Source organism: Rissa tridactyla, chromosome 3 (assembly GCF_028500815.1).
Source record: "Rissa tridactyla isolate bRisTri1 chromosome 3, bRisTri1.patW.cur.20221130, whole genome shotgun sequence".
NCBI lineage: Eukaryota > Metazoa > Chordata > Aves > Charadriiformes > Laridae > Rissa > Rissa tridactyla.
Genome location: NC_071468.1, coordinates 121,333,365 through 121,356,832, shown reverse-complemented (window position 1 = coordinate 121,356,832; position 23,468 = coordinate 121,333,365). Strand labels below are relative to the sequence as shown.

The 23,468-nt window shown below is 39.0% G+C and overlaps 1 protein-coding gene across 6 annotated transcripts in view; it reads right to left on the bottom strand.

Moving 5' to 3' along the window:
* Nucleotides 1-23,468, bottom strand: part of SUPT3H (SPT3 homolog, SAGA and STAGA complex component) — a 292,380-nt gene that overhangs the window by 85,753 nt on the left and 183,159 nt on the right. For all 6 annotated transcript variants that reach the window (XM_054194657.1, XM_054194653.1, XM_054194655.1 and 3 more), the window contains 3 exons: nt 6,853-6,939; nt 5,537-5,627; nt 3,595-3,731 (listed from right to left, as the gene is read on the bottom strand). In XM_054194657.1, the coding sequence (XP_054050632.1) occupies nt 3,595-3,731; nt 5,537-5,627; nt 6,853-6,939 (315 nt within the window). The remainder of the gene's footprint in view (nt 1-3,594; nt 3,732-5,536; nt 5,628-6,852; nt 6,940-23,468) is intronic.

The following is a 23,468-nucleotide window of genomic DNA, read 5'->3' as shown; positions in this document are numbered from 1 at the left end:
GGTTATTCCAGAGCCTAACCTGTTCAATAAAAAAGGGGTGTTAGGTAAATCACAGCTAGATTTTATTCTCAAGAGACCGTCACCTGTTATGAAGACAGCAACTGTGATGCGGAGAGCTCTCCTTCACGTGCACAGTTGAATTACATCCACGAACAAGAATAGTTTATTCCATCTATAATGGTTCTTACTGTGAGGAACAGCGTTTCACTGCTCTTTTACTGCCGTCTTAGGAGGGCAAAATACTAACTGTTATGGAGTGAGACAGGGCTGTTATTCCAGTTTTTATTTCGCTTTGATTCTGCCAATACAGGCGGCTGGTTTGCCACTATCCATTGCTATTATTGAAGCTTTTATTATAATAAGTCATGATCACAAAGTATCGGTAACAGAATCATGTATTATAACAAAGTAACATGAATTTTGTTCTTAGATTTGTTCTGTATTTTAAGAGCATTCCACTTTCCTTTGCACATTGTTATTATTACTGTTCTAGAGATGGTCCCTTTGCTTCAAATTAAAACCCCAGGACACATCAATAAGTTCCACATACAATCCCAGAAGAATGTCCTCTCTTTTTAATATAACAGCATTAGTGGGCATCTTTCAGTCAAACGTGTAGAATTGTTTGGTCTCCTTTAGTGATGTTTGAAAGTGGCTCGGAGCTTTGCTTACTCCTCCGTGGGACAAATACGGAATAGACCTCAACAGAACAGCAAGCGATGAAGTCTTAGCTCTAATTTTATAAAATGTTTTAAAAGAAATGAGTATAAACAATATTTGCTTTTTGTATCATAACTGAAACCATACCGCTAAACAATCATATCCTGTTTAGCCCATAATGACATCAGAAATATATGTTTATCATCTGCTCTGGACAACTTAGCATGATTTTGGCCCAAGGCAAAGTGGAACTGAAATCACTTACAGTTGTCCAAACCAAGATAACCACACATTTCGGGGGTAATTGATACCTAAAAGGAACACTGCCTTTAGATCCCAGTTCATGATTTAAGTCCACTAATTCCTTAAAGAACGCTGTTAGAATTTCTAAAGTGTCTATTGGATTTCCTCCAAAACTTACCATGGATTAAACAATCTACTGCACAAAGAAAACGTGATACACGAGACCAGCCCATCCACTAACAACTCTTCCTTTAGGAATGGATCACATTTCCTACTATCTTTGATTCCTTTACACCCACCTCAAAGTGACAACAAAGGCCCAAACAAAACAAAGCCAAAAAATATGTTAAACATTTTGAATAGCGTGTCTCAACCAATCTTCCGTGTTTTGTCATTAGTTTTAAAAACTAATAAGAAAATACACAGTACTGCCTTCGTACCTGGATCTATTCTAAAGTAGAGCTTGATTTTTGTCTTTTTTTTTTATCATGGAGAAAGATCAAGAGTTCACAAAATGTAATAAAGTAGAGCAATAGAGAAGAATTACTTTATATATATATATATATACAGACAAATACCACCCCCCCACACACACAGAGTTCATGAATTATAGTCTAGTGAGAAAAAACAAAACTTGTAGTCAGATGAAGGATAAATATTTGATTACAGGAACACATTCCTTGACAGACATAGAGTCAGATTTGTCCTTGCCTAGGACGGGGAACTTCATACTTCTAGTAACTTGTGGAGTTTTTTAGACTGAAAAAATATAATACTGGAAGGACAGAAAGAATGTAAAGTCAAGCACATAACCCCTTCATTCAGAACAGTGCTGTTATGTATTTTTTTGTGTACAAGCTCAAAGGATTTGCCTGCCTTTATGCAAAACATAACATTTTGCGTAAATAAATAAGAAGGCAAAGAAAAGAAAAGAAACCATCAGTTTCCAAAACACAAACAGCGATTGGGAACGACGGCTCCACGGCACTTATTTTCAGCTGGGGAGAATTGGGACTTCTTCCTTGCCAACTTCGTAGAGCAAAGGGACTCTTGATTAGATTTTGAGTAATTGTAATGGGGAGAAGGAAGGGGGAAAAGGACTGGGGAAGTCCTAGTTCTGAAAAGGGGCTCCATTAAGAAGAAAAAATGAGACTTACAACTAGGGCAGGATAAAAATCCGGTTATTTCTTAGAATTTTCCATGAAATCCTTAAAGCGAAATGAGGCCCTAATAGTCAAATATTATATACACCAATATTACTGAACACATCAGCCACCTCAGCATAGAAAAGAAAATCAAACCATCGTAACCAGCTTCTACCACCGCAAGGGTATAAAAAGCACTCTAAAAATAGCAAGTTACCAACAGCCACATATACTAAGCTACTGAATAAAAATGATGGAAATTAGCCCAAACATTCGTGTGGAATTGTGAGCGTGCTCCTGGCACAATTTTGGCCTTGACATCCAGTTGCCCACACAAGACATGAGGAGGAACTGAGCATGAAGAGGGGCCATGAACTGTTCTCCATATTTGATCTGGACAGGGCTACCGAAAAGACAGGGTAGACCTGTCCACCTACAGAAAATTTAGCCAGAGGGACCCAAGCCAGGCCATGTCACCTGCCTTCAAGGCGAGAGAACGGATACAGCCTTTGGATCTTATAAATGATTCACAGTAAATAATGCAAGAAAAAAAAAATCAACATGCTCTACCGATAGAGAGGACATAGGGTCAATAAGAGGGTAGATTTAGATTAGATTTTTCTCTCTGAGGGTGGTGAGCCCCTGGCCCAGGTTGCCCAGAGAAGCTGTGGCTGCCCCATCCCCGGAGGTGTTCAAGGCCAGGCTGGATGGGGCTTGGAGCAGCCTGGTCTGGTGGGAGGTGTCCCTGCCCAGGGCAGGGGGGTTGGAACTAGATGATCTTTAAGGTCCCTTCCAAGCCAAACTATTCTGTGATTCTATGAGATCTATAAGGTGCTTGATCTTATATAAGACCTATGACTTGCTATGATATGGTATCTTGTGCCAGTGTAGCTAAATCCCAGTGAAAATGAGTAAAACTGGTATCAAAACCAACTAGCATCAAAACCATCGTTCCACAGACTTCCATGCCAACACAGCTCTACTGCCTCTTGATCTCAGGCTTGCTTTTTGAGAGTGATATGCTACTGCATTCTGTAATGTGGACATAATTTTTCATAAGTACATAGATTGGAAAATAGGACTTGAAAGCAGAGAGAAGAGCATATACTGAAGCATGTTTGCACAGAATATTTTAATTTTATCTGTAAGCTGTGTTATATGAAAAGAGTCCTCAAATGCTATTGAAACAATTCTGTAATGCGAGGAATAATGAGAAAAAAAAAATAATTGCGAAAAATGTGTGCGAAATGTTTATAAATAGAATCTGATTTCTACAGGAAGGAAATACAAATACATGGCAGACAGAAAGATCTATAACTACCCTTTTGTAATCTTTCTTCTCAGCATGCGTGCTTAGGTATCGGGAAACATTTGAGGGATAGGAAATATATGGAAATAGGATTCCGTTAGACCATCTGGGCAAACGGAAAATAAATGTAATGACGATATAATATGCAGCATGAAAAAGGCATAAAACCAGCATGATGTGCGAAATATTTCACAGTTTTCTCTGCTGGAGCTGCATATCAATAAAGAAAAGAATTACCTCCATCCGCTCTTGCTTGACATCATCAATCTCGTCATCTTCAAACATGGCTAAGAGCTCTCCAGTCTGATCAATGGAGTTGAGAAAGTCTTGAGCAAGCTTCTGGCGTTTGTTAGTGTTATTACTGTTGAATTTGTCTTCACAGAAGGAAGCAAAGAAAAATAAACTGAAGTTATTTGGCTTCTCCAAACATCAACTGATGTCCCTAGGAGGGACGTGTTTTGGAATCAGACACACTATGCAGAAAAGGCCTGTTCTTACTGTCCTCCTCCTACCAGTCATGCTACCTGACCAAGGTGATGTCACTGCTGTGCTGTAGTAGCACTGTAGTAAAAAATCACCTTTAGCGTTTTCTACTAGAACCTAGTGTTTTTTCGTAATCTAGAGAAACCTAGTCTACTGCTCATGTATCATTATTTCTCACTGAAAGACGTGGACAGAGCTGTAGGAGAAACTACAGGGGGGATCATCACTCTGCAGTAAAGCCTAGAGAACCCTGGCAAGGTGCTCTCTGTTGTTCTAAAAACGAATAGCAGTTATAAACCAAGAGGTAACGGGCACAAACTTGAACAGAGGAAGTTCCATCTCAACATGAGGAGGAACTTCTTTCCTTTGAGGGTGGCAGAGCCCTGGCACAGGCTGCCCAGAGAGGTGGTGGAGTCTCCGTCTCTGGAGACATTCCAACCCCGCCTGGACGTGTTCCTGTGCCACCTGCTCTGGGTGACCCTGCTCTGGCAGGGGGTTGGACAGGATGATCTCCAGAGGTCCCTTCCAACCCCTACCATTCTGTGATTCTGTGATAAAGAGCTTAACTTCATGAAACAAAATTAATGGCTTTAATTACTAAATCGTGCCAGAAAATGTGATCTTTAACTCCCAGATGAACTGCGTTTTGGAAGCATTTCCTGAGCATCTAAATGGCTTATGCAAATTTATTTGTTTTAAACAGTGATACAGACTTCAGTATTAAAAAACCCAAAGCTGTCAGGTAGGAACTCATACTGCCAGACTGCTCGGTGAAACAATACGTTCACGTGTGGTGAAAATAAAACGCCACAGGCAAATTAAATCTCAAATGAGTTGACAAAAACTTATCCACAGATCGAACAAGAAGTACAATGTTTACCTAACATCAATGTGGATGCTCACAGGAACCAAACACAAGGAATTCATTGTAAGGGGAAAAAAAATAAATAAAAGGCTCTGAGAAAGGAAGTAAGTTAAGTACAAAAAGTCGTGTATGGACATTGCTAGATGTTTTAAAAGTATGGCAAGGTTTAGATTTGTTATAATAAGTTTTACATTAACTTTTTAGAAAGGAAATGCTAATTCTTTTATTAATATAAATCAACAAAACTTTACTCCAGCAAATTATATGGCATAAGTTAATATATTTTAAATTCGAAGAGCTTTTCCTTTTAGTCTATTGGTTATAAAATCTGTCACTTGCTCCTGGAATGGGGAAAAAAAAAGTGTTTCCCATTCTTTAAGTTACAGATTCAAAGTATAAAACGTTAAACTGCACTGAAAACAAGCCCAGATCATATATTAGTATTCAGTCACTTCAGATCATGTTGTGGTTTTTTTGAACACGTCAAAACTCTTTGACAATAATTTAACAAATGTCCATTCAGTTGCACACGGTAGCTGCCGCATTGAAATTAGACATGCTGAAATCAATTAGCCCCTTAATCAGCACCGGTTTCGTACTTCAGCAGAGTTCTGACACTAAGCAGCCTTCCTTATCATTGGGATGGTAGAGGCGAATGCTTACTTTTGAATATTTCAAATGGAAAAGCAGAGATTTTAAACCAAACTGCTCCGAAGACAATATTTTTGCACCTTTAACTATTAAGCAAGACTTTCATACTTTGCTTTGAGCTGTTCAGCGCAGTGGAAAATTATCAAGCCCCCCCCAAATTAAGTAATTTCTTTTTTCTACCTTCAAGGAGGTCATCTTCTTCTATTCCTTTGACAATTTTAGATTTGTAGTCTCGAAAAAACATGTATTTAAGTAGCCTCCTAAGCTTCTTCTACGAGAAAAAAAAATACATTTATATTAATTAGTATTATATAGAGTTCTTTTTTATTTAGACTAACTTTGCAACACACAGACATGCAAATGTGCAATACGATACATAAAAATTTCATTTTTAAAATGTTCGCAATGTTTAATTCTGCAGAAAATCCCTACATAGAAAGTACAGCAAGGTCAGTAGCAATCCCACATTAAATATTATTTATTTGAGCTCCTTGGTACTTTGCTTGCCAGCTGTGAGACAGAAATCGGTCTGACTTTCAGAAAGCAGAAATTCAGAAATCCGGCTTCTTTGAGACACTCCAGAATGTTTGCTTAGTTTGGAAATTCAAACCTACAAATGCACGTTTTCATGAACTTCGACATCCATATTGACCACTGTTTTCAGTAGAGCCTTATGGATCGTATCAGATAACGAAGGTGCAGTTGGTTTTTAGTGTTTTTTAATTTTGATATGGTTTTGGTCATGAGGTTTCACCTATCAAATGAGGAAAGAAAAACAGAGGGGAGAGAAAAGGGGACAGGAGAAAAGGGAAGAGAGAAAGGGGGGAACTAAGGAGGAAAAGGACATAAAGGAAGAATAAATAATGCTGATAAAAATAGTTAATAACATTTTTTTTATAATTTGGAAATTTGAAGAAAGAAAATTAATTTAATCTTCATATGGAATTTTTTTCTTTTTAAAAAAAAATTATTGACCTGCTGTGCCTATTCTCCAGAGAAAACAAGATCATCTCTAAATTTGGAGATTTTATTGAGATAAAGTACCGCAGAAATATTATAAAGGAAAAATCAAGACAGGATTTACTGACAGCCCAGATGACAAAAATGCAATGATCGCACTGTCAAATGTCACATCTACACCCTGCATAACTAGGAGGCAATTAGACTGATTGATTTTTAATAAAAGGGATATAAAGCATACGGATCGATATCTATAATGTTATGAAGAAATTGGTTTGCGCTCTAAGGTACAGTACCCACTCTAAAGCTAGTGAAAAAATCTGCTTATAATTGAAGTTAATAGAAAAAATGAGAATTAATTAAAATGTTATGCAGTTATTGTACTGTGCACAATACAATACAATTGCAGAGCAGCTATACTTTTAAATGGAGCTATTCATGATGATGGACTCCTTTCACAAAGGTTAAGAAAACACCTTAAAAGACGGTAAGAAGCTTACTACGTAAAGTAAGAAAATACTGTTTCATTACTGTACCTTATCTTTGCGCATTAAGAACAGGAGATCTTCCGCAGAGATGACTCGAGCTCCTCTCAGCTGAGAAACTTCAGCTGCTTGCTGCAACTAAAATAAATTGATAAATTAGGATGGCTGTTTCTGTGTTAAAACATTTATTCACTAGAGTTTGTTTTAAATAAGTTCGCAGGGCAGTCCATAGCAAAATACGAGCTACGCACTCAAACACAAGCTGGGACTCTCAAAGGTGTCACTCACTCGGCTCTTGGTAGCCAAGAAGTGAATAACAATTTTACAAAAAGACTGAAAGACTTTTAACAAATCTCAAAAGCTTTTATTTTTTTTATATTTGAAACGACCGCTTTTAAAAAGTGCTACATCCCTTTTTTTTTTTTTTCTTTCCTTGCACCGCATTAGCCCAGAAATTGAACATATTATTCTCTCAGGCAATGTAAAAATGCCAAATTCTTGCCATAGCACTTTATCTGCAACTGTGGAAGGGTGGCTGATCCCTCTCACAATTTTTAAGAATAACAAATATTAATTTTAAACAGCTTACCTAAGTATTTTTTTGAAAGAAACTCTACCCGTTCTTGACTTATCATTAGTACAAACCAGACCCACATGAAGAACTTCTCTGGGCATACTCTCTTTGCATTTGAGAGAAAGGAAATTAATTGCTAGGAAACACTGACTTTGTTAATAAAGTAATAGGAAAAAACTTATTGAGTTTTGACTCTATTAATAAAGTAACTGGAAAAACCAGGCCATTCAGACATGAAAGAGATAAAGATGGGATTGAGCAACGAACGCCACAAAAACCAGTAAGAGGCGGCTGAAGGATTGTGAAGTAAGGAACTGTCCTCACCTCAACCATGACAGTGTCTCTAAAGGCTCCAGACTCCTCAAATTAGGCTTTAAAGAGCAAAAATCTCTTCGTAAGAGACAAAGCACGTCAGCCTTGGATTCACCTTCAGTAGGTGCAGGAAATTGGGCTAGTTTATATACAAATAGATCATATTAAAACCAGTACAAGATTAGAAACCAAACTTGTGTAAGCTGGTGCTTATCAAACTACTGGGGTAAGGAAGGTAAGGAGCTCCAACCCAAATGCAGAAGAGAAGTCAACGGGATCTGCTCCTTTCACCTCACCGGAGGATATTTGGTTCTGGCCTAAGATGATGCTGTAGAGTAGGTGGGACAGTAAGGATGCTTCACAGCATGGAGTACACCTTATCCTCTAAATTCAAAAGCATTGCTCAAAAGGCAAGATTTTACCATAATTTCTTTGCTCTTATCCTCATTAGCCATCTGACGGATGGACTGACAGTGCGCACAGAACAGAATTTATCAAAAGGAGAGACGCCCTAAAAAATCTTGGTATTAAAACACACACACACCTGGAACACGACTGATAAACCGAAATTTAATTTATTTTCGAATATATCTATATTCTTCTTTCAGAAATGCATTAATGCACCTGAAAATAATTTAAAGAAATCCTATCCTTCATACTCACACTAGCAATGGTTTCACTCAGTATCACTGGCTGAATAAGTATATTATTAATCTGAGCTCCCATGCTGCTATGACTTGAAATAGGCCTATTCAGAAGTTAAAAAGATCAACAAAAACAGTAGCTGTTTCTAATATCCAAAGGAGGGGGGGGGGGGGGGGGGGGGAGGAGGAAAGATTTTCATTTTGGCAAGTGTTCAGTGGGCAAAAGATTCAGTCCATAAATCATAATACTGGACTGCATTAATTTTTTTCCACACTAATCACATGCATACAAAACGTTAACTGTACCTCGGATGCACAACACAAAACATACTGCGTGAAGAGTTTCAGATTTTCCCCTCGAAACCCTCTCTTGGCCCTTGCAGTCACAAAGACCAGAGAGATTTCAGGAATTCAGAAGTCACAGTAATATAATCTTACTTGAAAAATGTAAGAATGTGAAAAACGATAGTTCTATTTTTTGGCATAAGCAAAACTGTTTCTTATTCTGATTAGTTTGAGGGCACGCAAGCTACTTATATTTCTAACGTAAAATATAAAGAGCTGAATAAAAATAAATTTACCAAGAACGAGCCAATATTCATCTCTGGTGTAAATCCATTGCAGTTAATGGATTTATGCCAAGGCTGACTTTGGCCCCACTAAGCTTAAAAGTGTTACAAAACCTGCCCTTAGCATGGTGATAACACAACACAGCTTTTCCAAATATCCCACAAAACAATGGCGGAAATGTCTGATGTGAAAGAACGCTCGAGTTCCCTAACACACATAGGACCATAATTCCAATTTTTTAAGGTTCCTTCCAACCCAAACCATCCTATGGTTCTAGAAGACGTTAGTTTTCTTACCATAAAATTCAGATATGCTAATTTCTGCGCGTAGCTGAAATACCTTCTTTTTCCCAATGATAAACACGTGACAATGTCATTTAAAGCGAAGATTGTGTGCAAGCAGGAACCTCCCAATGAAGTAAGGGAGAGTAAGGAGAGGAGGCCAAATTCCCGTCCCATTTGCATCTAAGTACAGCCTGAATAACACCGTTGAGTTTAATGGAGTTATTCTGGGCTAAACACGAGATCAAAATCTGGAATAATATTCTCAGTTTCTACCAAAACAATGAAAACTTTATTCTCGTATTGCCTCGACTTTTGCATCTATTTTATTTTAAGGAATGAACACGCGGCATTTAATTTCTTTGGCTTAAAGAAAGCAAAATACGAAAATAATTACTTCCTGTACAGTTATAAAATATGGATTATTTATCCAAACAGACCATAATGAGTTCTGCATTGGTACACATATTTACCTGGGAAACCAGGATATGCTCAGGTAAATATGTATCCAAGCAATTAAAAAAAAATTACGTACCACACAGCCGAGGTTGGGGGGAAGATGTATTTATAGTTTTAACACACACATAATTGACTCATTCAAACCACAACATGAGTGCCTTGCTATAATTAGTATTACAACAAACTGTCTTATTTGACTGTCCCAGAGTTGCCATTAATATGCAATAAGCCCCGACTCCTTAATTTCCGGAGCTGAAGGCCTTGTTGAGTCATTACCGCGGCTACGTTACATGATGAAGGGGGATTTCAGGAAGCCATACCAAAGAAACGATCCATCTCCGAGCGCCCGAGCATTTATCATTCCAGAAAAGCAATTTTGAGCTAAGCAACCTTGAAGTCAGGAGGTCTTTCACCTTTCGCTGCGGTGGAAGCAGGGGGAGTTTTTACTCTGTGAGCAGCGGGTCTACTGCCCGTGACCCCAAATGATAGGTGTGATATAAATACCGCAATAACTTATCATATATGAGGTTCCTATATGGCAACAGTGGAGATGCATCAAGAATTTCCCACCATCTCCCTTCTCCAAACCTCTGATACTCAGTGCCGGTCACAGAATTTGGGGCAGCAGCAGTGTCAACATCCTCACTGTCTTTTCCTGATTTTTTTTCACGGTTGAAATGATTTAGTCCACGTTACAAAACATTTTGTTGGGGATTATCTTGAAGAACAGCAAACAATCCAAATTACTTAGCTTTTTAACGAAAAACGGGCTGAATTTCCCAATACCAGCAAACAATATTTGAAACCTCGGAGTCTGAATGTATTTTTTATTACAGTCAAATTATGAACCCCTAAAAAGTGAAGTTTAAATAACGGAAGTGTTGAAATGACTTTAACTATAGGAGCGCAAATAGCTCTGTTAATAATTAGGAGTTTATGAAAAATAAGTGTATTTTACAATTTTTCACATTACAAAGAAGGCAGTATATACAGTAACTATATTTTAAAGTCTAAGAAGAAATGGCTGGGGAATAATATTTTAAAATGTAATCACTGGTTTAATGATTTTATGAAGTTAACTTTCTTGGCAGGATGAACTGAAGTATGTTAACAGTCACCTTACGGCTATTTTCTTTTTGCAACTTCTGCAAATTATAGATTTGTTGAAAGGAGTATTCATTCTCCTATGACAGAGCACAGTTACTTCAACGGTAATGTCTGCTTTTCTTTTTTTTTTTTTTTCATAACTATTTTTTCTTCCATTACCTCCAAAGTCAACAATCACCGATACTTCTTCGACAAAAACGTCTTGATGGACAAACAGACAAAAAGCTGGAAAACAAACAAACTCTGTTGTGACATAATCCTTCCAGTTAAATGGCAGGACGGAGTCGAAATGGTAATGTTTGCATGCCTTCGAACTGCTGGGAGCCAAGAATAATGCTTCAGGAGCTACGAGTTTGTTTTCATTACAGGGGAAAATTAGATCATAGTTCACCTGGCTGATTTTTTTTTTTTCTGAGGAAGGAAGGTTGTTTTGTTATTAAATATGCATAAAAGTGTCCTATTTTTTCATCTTCTCTAGATCAAAAGTATGCAACTATAAAAATACCAATAGCATATTCTGAATTTAGATATAGTGCCGTAAACGTATTCTAAACAGAGCATCCCAATACTGTTTTGAAGGCAATTAAACTTTGTTTTTCACTTAAATCTTTCTATATAATAACTCACATGCTCTTCATGCTGACACCTGAGCTTCTAATCCTAACATACATTGGAAAAACACAGAACTTGTTTCCACAAGTCAGCACAGGGATGTACTTTACACGGCCATCACATCCTGACAGGGTAATTACATTATGGAGTCCATTAGAGCATTGTAATAGGGAACGATTTAGGATGACCACGCAAGAGTTAAACGGCACGACTAAATTATCATAAACTGTCTAAAACGTAAAACTTAATCTGCAGATTAAAAGGCAAACAATTTTCTCCTTATTAGGTATCGGTTTTCAAATCTAAGTATTTTTTACTGAAGACCATTTAACGTAACACCAGGTGATTACGTGTGACCTTGGGCAGATAAAGCTCTGCGACCCCTTTTGAGGCTTTAGAGAATCATAGAATCATTTAGGTTGGAAAAGACCTTTAAGATCATCAAGTCCAACCATTAACGCAACACTGCCAAGTCCACCACTAAACCGTGTCCCTCGGCACCACGTCTACCAGGGACGGTGATTCCACCACTTCCCTGGGCAGCCTGTGCCAATGTTTGGTAACCCTTCTGGTGAAGAAGTTTTTCCTAATATCCATCCTAAACCTCCCCTGGCGCAACCTGAGTCCGCTTCCTCTTGTCCTATCACCTGTTCCTTGGGAGAAGAGACCGACCCCCACCTGGCTACACCCTCCTTTCAGGGAGCTGTAGAGAGCGCTAAAGAGAAGCACTTTATTGTTTAACATACAGTGAATTTCAGTCTGTACAGATCACGAGAATAAGAAAACATCAGCTCACACCCCATGGTCTCTGGCATTTACTGAGAACTTATTTTCAAGTGCGTAATTTTTTATATTTGTTTCTTCAAAAAAAACTTACTCTTTAGTGTATGAAGCAAGATCGAAGCTTCACCTTGCCTTCTAGCAGGTGGCAACAGCTTTTGGTTTCCACAGTTCAGCCAGCCTGAAGAGCTGGATCTGGATACAGAGTCTGCAGCCAGTTACTAGCAGCGGGAGAAGAATTATCCCAAAAGCACCTCCAGCAGTAAGCAGGTTAGAGAAGGACTCCTTCCCTTCCAGAGCATAAAGAGTACGTCTACAGGTTCAATACTCAAGGGTGGTTTTGACACCAGAGGCGACAAGCGGTTGATATAAATTTAAGAAGTCAGATTGTTCTAACAAATAATGGAGAAAACAGCCCTTTCCTCAGCCGCCTTCAGACCGACGTTGTGTGAAAGCAAGTCCCATGAACCCCAACGAACAGCCCTACATCTCAGCCTGCACACTTTTAACCATATTTTAATCCATTTTATCCTGCTATTAAAGACCCCTACAGCTTAGTATGATGAAGAAAAGATATTTTGTTATGACTCCCATTTGTTTAAATCGAACATTTAATATAATTTTGGATATCACCATCTCTCTTCATTCTACTGACAAGCCATATACATCTTTTGATTATAGAAAAGACTGTAGGGTGGTTTTTTTTTGGTTTTGATTTTTGTTTTTTAGCAACGCAACATAATACAAATAGAAGAAACGCAACAAAAGAAGGTACATATTATAGGGGGAGAAAATAGCAGGAACAGAACACCCTGCAGCTTGCTTGAGCTGGTATTATTCATGTTATAAACAAGATCAAAATTCCAAAAAATGTACACGGCCTCTAGGAAACTCCATGGACTCAGCCTGTGTAATGGAATGGGCTAACAAGAAAATGCACCATGCTCCTGGAGCTTACCTATGGTGTACCCATAGTTTCAACCTGCTGGAAATCCCTACACCCAGAAGGGGAAGGCTTTCTGTTGACCAATGTCATAAAATTGAACATTACTAAATGGTTTTAAGTTAAAGCACATACCATTTCTTTTCCAAAAAAAAAGTATAAAAAAATCATCAGAACAGGCTTGGCCACCCAGGGCATCTTCGGACCCTACCCTACAATTCATCTCAGAGCAGTAGATTCCCAGAGAAGAGTGATTCATGGGATTATTCTGCCACAGATGTGGACACTTACCAGATTCGTGTCCATCCGATCCTCAAGTTTATCAAGCTCCCGCAAGAATGAAGCTCTGCCACTTGTCAACCACCCCCCCGATCTAGTATTATCAACAAAGTTGTTGAGCATACCCTGCGTCACCCAGCCAGGTTGCTGATGAAGACATATGGGCCTCGTTATTCCACTCTTTACCAATGTCTAAGAGACTTAAGTGGTGCTCCGTCGGAGAAGGGAGGGGAAAAAATAGGTGAAACCCTTTTCTCACATGTGGAATAATTTCACAAAGGATTTTGCATGCTTGTTCAACTCCTTGCATAAGGTGCGGTAACTTCTGCAGTTCAGTAGGCAAGAGAGCAGCAATCCTACCACGAACTGGGATTATAATCCTTAGATTTTTTTTTTACTTTTAGCTGGCAGAATCATAGCTGAGCCCCACATTTGTTGATACTCAGAACCATTCTTGTTTAAAATATAAACAGGCACAATTATTAGAAAAATGCTAACTTACTTTTAAAGCCCAGCAGCCTAGGCTCGGCTACTGAAAGTGAAGATTTGCATCTATTGGAGACGGAATGATTTTTTAAAATTATATTAAATAGATGAAATTAGGAAAATAAATGTCCAAGTAAATAGGGAAATTAATACTGTTATTTTGCAAAAGATGAGATTTAAATCAGAGTATTTTTTAAAAATCTCTTCTTTATAAATAATTTCAACTTAACTTCTTAAATTAGAGCTTGTTGTTGCATTTTCTGTCACACAGAGAAAAGAGTTTAACGCATTTATGAACAATAACTACATTTCAACTTAAGCTTCAGGCATGACTTCTTCCTATTTTCCCTTCTTTCAATTCTAATTCCAAAATCAACAACTTGGGCCAACATTTTATACCTGTAATTCTTCTACCCTCCATGAAACAAAAGAAACGCTATTGCACACCTGACGCTTACAGCAGGCAATACCGACCAAAAGTGAAATTATACCAACAACATTAATACTATAACGTCTCTAAATGCAGAAAAGTGTTCAGACTCATTGAATTCATATGGTCAAATTATTCGATGGCTACGTAGACTTTGCAAATTCAAGATTTGGCGTAGTGCTGGGAACAGCCACTGCTGATGCTCTCTCCCACTGCAGGTGATGATAGCAGCAGGCAAGAAAACAAACTCGGAAACTTCTACTCTAGTTATTATTATTACAGGGGAGAAAAACAAAAAATATTGAAAAATATCATCGAAAGGGAAACGATGGAGTAGTGTTCTCCAGAACGAGCAAGCGACGATGAAAAAGCTTTGCGAAGTGTGAACTTCGTAGATATGAAAGATTCATTAGTCAATACGAAACTGAAAGATTCTCATGCCAAAAGCACTCCAACCTCTGCAAACACAGTTTAACGTTTTATACTTTGAATCTGTAACTTAAAGAATGGGCAACACTTTTTTTTTCCCCATTCCAGGAGCAAGTGACAGATTTTATAACCAATAGACTAAAAGGAAAAGCTCTTCGAATTTAAAATATATTAACTTATGCCATATAATTTGCTGGAGTAAAGTTTTGTTGATTTATATTAATAAAAGAATTAGCATTTCCTTTCTAAAAAGTTAATGTAAAACTTATTATAACAAATCTAAACCTTGCCATACTTTTAAAACATCTAGCAATGTCCATACACGACTTTTTGTACTTAACTTACTTCCTTTCTCAGAGCCTTTTATTTATTTTTTTTCCCCTTACAAACTGAAAGATTCTCATGCCAAAAGCACTCCAACCTCTGCAAACACGCCTCTGTTTCTGAAGATGAGCGTAGAGGTCCTGTACAGACTGTACACGTTCTAGGATTGTCCAGATATTCTAGATGCTGAAGGAAATGGTGACCTCCCACTGTAAATCACTGGTAGCAAATTTTCCCCGTATCTAAACTAAATAAATGATGGTGTTTTGGAGGAAATGACAATAAAACTCACTACATTTGGATTCAAACTTTCACAATGAGCTATTTCATTTTTACAGCAGTCTCACTATACCTATTGCAAGCTGAGAATCTCAACTTTAACTATTACTTCCATGTAAATTACATCTTCAAAGGCCTTCTTGGTACTAAATGGCATTTTGAAAAAATAAGAACGTGCAATCTTTTCAGCAATAAATGTATTCACCTTTCCTTTAGTAACACAAAAAAGGCAATTAGAATTTGCCCTTCTTAAGAACTGAAAATAATACTATTTCTGAATATTTAGTCTATTAACTCAGATTTATTTCCTCTCCATCAATTATTTCTATTTTTTTTCTTTCCCCAATATTACTATGGCACGCAAACCAGCAGAGGTTTACATTATACCACAGCTTCCTGTCCTTTGGTTTCAAATCCCAGAAGAAACCACCATTCAGGATTATTGTTAGGCAGTTTCCAATGCTACAAGCAGAAAAAAAAAAAAAACCTGGTGTCTGTTGATTGAGAAACCATCTAATATAAACAGGTTTCTTTCTCCCATTGCTACAGAGAGTAACATTTGCTGAAATCATGCGTCCTTACATTGCTCACACAGGAAAATAATCATTGCTTTATATTAGTTTCACCAGAACACTAAATAAATACCCTTCCTTTCCATATGACAGCGAATTGGAATCAGGCTTCACCGTTTGTCATAGGGAAAATCAGATGTGTATTTACCTATTCCAAGCACAGAGATAAAGTGCTTTTAGAGCAAGCCTCAGGCTAACGAGAGAACTGCAAAGCAAGTATTACTATGATGAGCAGGCAACCAGCAGTGCACTGAATACAGAGGAGGCAAGACCTTGATCCTTTGGCTGAACTGATCCCAAAGTCACTAAAAAAAATCCCTTCAAACACTTCAAAACGAAGGACAAAAACATACTTTAAAAAATTAAATCCCGCGAAGGACACAAGCAAGACTTTGCTTTGAAAATTTAGAGTAGGAGACAGGAGGAGAAAAAAAAAAAGGATTCAGGTTCAATCAAAAATACAAAATGGTAATATTTGCCATTAGAAAGCTCTAAAATTATTCACAGCTCTGAAGAGACGTGCCATTGTGTTCATACTTGGAAATGCAGTGCTAGTGGTAGAAGACTTAGTAAATTAAAATAATTCCCCTGAAACTATTCACAGTGGTCTTTCTCCTTTTTTTTATTCCCGTCTGCTCAAATGCAGGTGTTGAGCAAGTGGGAGTTCTCAGTTTGCACGGCGACTACAGCTAAATGGTACAGGATCGCTCAGATTAAACAGTGAGACACAGAATACATGTAGATGACTACTGGTTTAAATGGTTTTGGATGGAGGACAGGCCACAAGGGTGTCTGGGCATAAAGTAAATTTTACTGCCTGTGGAATTTTGACAGATAGGGAAGCGTGATCTTGCAAGATGCACCAGAACTATCAATAGAAAGAGGAAACAAGAGTAGAAAAAAAAAAAAAGTGAAAAATGAAAGAGAAATATGTGCGTGGAGTGTACATTATGACACCAGAGAAAGTCTCAGTCTGTTCTGTAATCTTCGATCTTCAGGAAAACCACTTGTCAACGGGGACAAGGTACAATCAGAACGTGTAATAGAATTGGAAGTTGTATGAAATTTTTCTCTTCTATCAGGGAATCTCTCTCCAGTTCATTTCATAATGGCTTCAAAATCCTAAATCTATAGCACCTTTCTTCCAACAATCTTCTAATGCGAGATAAAGACAAAAAATGGAGGGAAATTTCTGAAAACAATAATCCCAGTCCAAGGTAGACACATTTTCATGCAAAAATAAGAGGAAAGGAAGTCCAAATTTTTGTATCCATGTGTGGGTTTGCTGTATTTTCTCTTTTGCGTCTATGAATTATAATTCTCAGAGCTTCAAAAAATACAAGGTAAATTGCACAGAGGATAGCATGAACGTGACAGATTTTCTGTTGGGAAGATGAAAGAAAGGAAAAAGGAGGGAACCCTCGTTCAGAGAAAGAAAAGAAAGCAACACGAAGGAGCATAAATGTAAAATCTGAACAACAGATACTTGTGTCTGAAAAACGGCACTGATTTCCTAACTCTTATTTAATGTTCATTCTTTAATTAACATTCATTTCCCAAGGACATAAGTTTGAAAAGGCTGTTTCACATTACTTTAGCACGAAGAGAAAGAATCACTTTTAAGCCATGAAAAGGCTGGGGAAAAAAAATAAACATGCCTTCTGAACATAATTTCCTCTTTATTGCTACTGCAAAGTTATGAAATGAAATCTATTATTTAATTACATTGGATCAAGCAACAGGAAGAGAAGGGAGTGTTTGAGTCACAACATCCCTGTAAGGATAAATTACTATACTTCCTCTTGCTAAAAGACAGTTTTCACAGGCTGAAATTGTGCAAATGGTTAAAATCAAACTACTGGGGGGTACAAAGATCTTCGTGCTAACATAAAAAACCCATAGAATGTTTCTGAAATTCTTAACAAAAATACCAGTAACAATAGGGGAAGAAAGTAGCAACATTTCTGCCAGAACATCAATAGTGTGAAAACTATTCCATGTATTCAGATTGTCTCCAGAATCTGAAGATAGTTTAAAAACTATACAATAGCTTCTGGGCCTGCTTTGTTTTATGCTTTGCATTGGAGATGTTTAGATAATCTATTATGAAAACTTCAAAATTTGTCTGCTATTACTACCAAATTTTTATTAGCCATGAGGGATTTCCCTTAGCTGTGCTTCAGTAATGTTTACTAGATCCTTCAAATTGAATGCAACTGTTGGAAAAGTTAAAGCATTTTATTTCTTAAGTATGTTCTTGGCATAAAAAAAAAATAAAAAAAAATGGGAGGGCTTTAAACTATAATGAAAAGATAGTCTAAATTCCAAAAAGTTGGAATAGATAACTTGGCAGCTGGTATGGAGTCCAGAACTGGGATATGAATGTGTAAATGCTGTGATCTTTTATATAATTTAAATTCACATTGACTCGCGTGGAGATGCTCTGAAATAACTTTTCATGGAAATACTATCTTTTCTCAAAACTAGAATGAGCTAAAATATGAGGGCATTTCACAGATAATTTGAACAACAATGGAAAACGTCTTTGAAGTTGTTCAGGAAAGCTACTCCTAAGCCTGAGGGCAGGATAGGAGAAAGCATTCCTTTGACAAAGCTATCCTGAAGGCAACAGAGACTGGTTTCCTAGGCCCATCAGAGACTGGACTGACCTCTCAAGCCTGCAGGATGGATGACGCAAACGGGGTGAGTATAAGCCATGAAGTTTTTTGAGGAAAAATGCGGAGAGGTTTTGAGAGGAATGAAGAAAACAAGATGGAAAAGCTGCTTGCAGAAATCTTCTAGATCAAAGATTTTCATGGTGCCCTCCTAGTATTTCGTCCATGGTCCACTACTAAACTTCTAACACAGTCTATGACAGCAGTCATAAAATAAAGCCTTTCAGCCATGTGGTGTCTCACAGAACTCCATGATTCTTGCATTTTTTAAAGAGGGTTGATCTTCAATGGAACATGTTAGGAGGCTACTTGTCCCTAATGATCATCAGAGGGCTGGAGCACCCCTCCTATGAAGACAGGCTTAGAGAGTTGAGGTTGTTCAGCCTGGAGAAGAGAAGTCTGGGAAGACCTTATAGCAGCCTTCCAGCCCCTGAAGGGGGAACAGGAAGGAGGAAGGCTGTTCCCCCTTCCTCCAGCCCACAGGAAAGCTGGGGAGGGGCTGTTTGCAAGGGCATGTAGCGATAGGACGAGGGGCAATGGTTTTAAACTAGAGCAGGGCAGGGTTAGATGAGACATTAGGAAGAAGTTCTTTACACTGAGGGTGGTGAGACACTGGCCCAGGTTGCCCAGCGAGGTCGTGGAGGCCCCATCCCTGGAGACATTCAAGGCCAGGCTGGATGAGGCTCTGAGCAACCTGATCTAGTTGAAGATGTCCCTGCTGACTGCCGGGGGGTTGGACTAGATGACCTTTAGAGGTCCCTTCCTACCCAACACATTCGATAATTCTATGATTCTATGTTTCTAATGTAACTAGAGAACCGAGGCTTCAGCTACTAACTGTAGGAAACCAAGAAAAATGTGCCATGAATCTCATCATACATGACACGTTTCTTACTCTTCTCTTGAAACTCAAGTTATTGGCTACCATCAGACTTCAACTGGCTATGGGGACATTTGGTGAATTTTTTAATATTTTACTTACTAACGCTTCACAATTAAAACTTGCACTTTCTGAAAATGGTTATGAACCAGAAAGGTTTTGGCAGATAGTCAGTCCTGAGTCAATCCAAAAAAATATCAGCTGACTGAGCAAGAAGTCTGACAAAATAGAGGAAACAAGATTCATGTCAAGGGACAAAAGTACTTGGTCTTTTGCAAAAACCCCTGGAAATGGGTGACAGGTCCAAGCTGTGGACCTATATATATCCATTAGGAGGAGAGGACAAATAATTTCCCCTGCCCCAAGGAGATCTCTGCTTTGGGATTTCAACTGTGCAATCTTATAATTAAATTCAGCTCCACTAAAACTGCTCATGTGTTAAGTTACTAAGGCTGAGCACAAGGCCAGGATATCCATTACTGGTACCAGAGGAATCAGAAGATAATGCCAATGATGCCAGAGGGGAGGAGGAAAACTAGTGTTTGTTTCCAGTACTTATTTTTATCCTTTGGGATCCACAAAGGAAAGTGTCAGCACTACAGGTCTGAGTTCAAGAGACACTGAAACATCACCAAAATCTCCAAAAGGAGGGGCTCAGGGCAAAAAAGCAAGGATGGAAAGAAAAGTCTTGATTTTCTGCAGGAAACCCACGCTGTAGATTGGCATCTGAACACAGTGATTCTGACCCTGGTAAAAGCTGAGTACGATCACCAGGATTCAGATCGTTCAGCTCCTAAAAAATGGTAGCACAAATTTCTTCAAGAAGAGACCTCGATATTTCTGCATGAGGGTACCTGGTTCTCTAATTATTAGAGATATTCTCTATAATGTTTATGGAAATAAGGGGAAGACTATCTAAGACTAAAGCACAACTGATGAAACTACAACCAAAAAAACCCACCCAAAAACACAACAAAAAAGCATCAAAACATAAACTGAAAAGTACCTTCATTCCTCAAAACCAATGGTACGCTTCCATTTTTATCATGTATTTATACGAAAGTGAACTCAAATATCAGTCACAAAGTGATAACTATGTTTACCAAAAAAGAGTGAAAACAAGCATGAGCAAAATCAACACAAGCATCATGAAGAGAGAAAGAAATCTCTGTTCTCAGAACGACAGCGTGGATGACGCTTTTCTAAAAGATATGAGCAATGGGTGATCCAAAGTGAGATGTAGAGGGGATGAAGAAAAGCTGGATTGCTGGGTGAGATTTAAGAGGGAACACTGATTAGTGAGGGGACTGCACAGGTCAAGGAAGTACGGGATAAGATTATTATCAATAATAAATAAAACATTCTCCATGAACACAGATTTCTTTATTGTGGAAAAGCTAGGTTACCTCTGTGAATTTTACATGTTTGTTTATGTGACAGTGATATCTCTTCTACGTCCACTTTACAAAAGAAGGCGCTGAACAACTCCACTGCACGCGGGCAAAGACAGAACCAGGACAAAAAAATCTTCTCTTTGCCTCCTTCACCAACCAATTAGCACTGCTGACACTTCTGCTCTAACGCGGTAAGAAACACCTGCAAAATAACGCAGAAATGGAACAAAAACCCAAACAACCAAACCTCTTCTGAGCTTTAACTTGAGAGTTTTTTGCATCTAAACTTGTACGCACTCCTAAGCAAAAACTATAAATATTTCCCAGGGCCTAAAGCTGTGAAACGCAGAGGTGATTTAGCAGACACGCAAACCATAAAAACGGTGCCCGGTATATTTCTCTTCTAATTTAGAGTAAGTGGGCCAGCCTTATATCATATATAATCATAATTCTCTGTGACATTTAAACCAAAAACCAAGTAAACATTTAAACTAAAAACCTGCAAACCTCCATAAAGCTTTACAAATAGTATGTCACTTTAATATATAGCTAAGAGACAGCAGCATAAACAATGTCAAGACAGTCACTAGTTTGCAGTTTAGAACCTGGACCTGCGATATTATAAAAGTAAATCCTTACATTCACAAAAAACCCCATTTCAACCAGTGGCTTTCTGAGGAGGAAGAGGATCTGCGGCACGCAGTTGAGGCCATACCATCAGAGGTCAAGAAGTACAAGAACTGGCAAAAGTAAATCTTAACTAGATTTGTAAGTCAAATTAAGAAGCAAAGCAAAGGAGGCTTCAGACATCAAACAGTACGAGGAAAGATAGTCTGTGCAGAACGAAATAGAGATGGAAAAGCTAAACACGGTTCCAAAACAGGGGAATAATTTTCAGTGAGAGGTGGGAAAAACTGAGATTTTGAGCACGGGAGCAAAGGTACGACAACTTATGGAAGAGGTATATGGAAAGAAATTATTTCTAATCATAGAATCATCGAATAGTTTGGGTTGGAAAGGCCCTCTAAAGGTCATCTAGTCCAACCCCCCTGCAACGATCAGGGACATCTTCAACTCGATGAGGTTGCTCAGAGCCCCGTCCAGCCTGACGTACAGCCTAAAGTACCGAATGGCAGTAAACCTCAAAGATTTGACTGCGCTCCAGTCATCAGCAGTGGGTATCTCAGATGTGAATGAACTGTAAACACCACTGAATGTCTGCTGGCACTAATATTCAAATAAATCAGCCAAGTTTTAGGAAGCTAAAGGGATCGAAAAATTATAGGCTGCTGCCTGCAAATAACTGAAGAGCAATCAGAAAGATGAGGGATCCAAATTCTTCTTCGTAGAGTCAGATGATATAACGAGGGGCGACAGGCAGCAATCGCAATTTGGAAGGATCAAGTAGGATGTCAGGAAGAGCTTTCTCACAGGGAGGACAGAGCAGCACTGCAGCAGGTAAGCCGGAGAGGCTCTCTGAAATTCCTCCGTGCTTCCAAAGCCTGGGCTGGACAAAGGCATGGGTGACCAGACCTAGCACTGGCAACTGTCCTCCTCTGAGGTGGTTGGACTAGATGCCTCCAGGGGTTTGTCCATTTCCTTCCCCTCTATATTTTGTATATTCTGACAAAGTTTTTAAGTAAAGGAAATGCTTTACTTCTGTTTGTACACGTTCCCTCCCTCCATTTGGAACACGGTCTGGCTTTGTTTAATATCTTTGTCGATGATCTGGATGAGGGGATTGAGTGCACCCTCAGTAAGTTTGCAGATGACACCAAACTAGGTGGGAGTGTTGATCTGCTTGAGGGTAGGAAGGCTTTACAGAGGGACCTGGACAGGCTGGATCCATGGGCCAAGGCCAACTGTATGAGGTTTAATAAGGCCAAGTGCCGGGTCCTGCATTTTGGTCACAACAACCCCAAGCAACGCTACAGGCTTGGGGAAGAGTGGCTGGAAAGCTGCCCGGCAGAAAAGGACCTGGGGGTGCTGGTGGACGGCCAGCTTCACATGAGCCAGCAGTGTGCCCAGGTGGCCAAGAAGGCCAACAGCATTCTGGCTTGTATCAGGAACAGCGTGGCCAGCAGGAGCAGGGAAGTGATGGTGCCTCTGTACTCGGCACTGGTGAGGCCTCACCTCAAGTGCTGTGTTCAGTTCTGGGCCCCTCTGTACAAGAGGGACATTGAAGTGCTGGAGCGTGTCCAGAGGAGAGCTACCAGGCTGGTGAGGGGTCTGGAGACCAGGGCATATGAGGAGAGGCTGAGGGAGCTGGGCATGTTTAGCTTGGAGAAGAGGAGGCTGAGGGGAGACCTCATTGCCCTCTACAACTCCCTGAAAGGAGGGTGGAGAGAGGTGGGTGTTGGCCTCTTCTCCCAGGTGAATAATGACAGGACCAGAGGACATGGTCTGAAGCTGCGGCAGGGGAGGTTTAGGTTAGATATTAGGAAGAATTGCTTTACTGAAAGGGTGGTCAGGCACTGGAACAGCCTGCCCAGGGAGGGGGTTGAGACACCATCCCTGGAGGTAATTAAGAAACGTCTAGATGTGGCACTTCAGGGCATGCTCTAGTGGCAGAGATTGTAGGTTGTTTGGTTGGACTCGATGATCTCAAAGGTCCTTTCCAACCATGAAGATTCTATG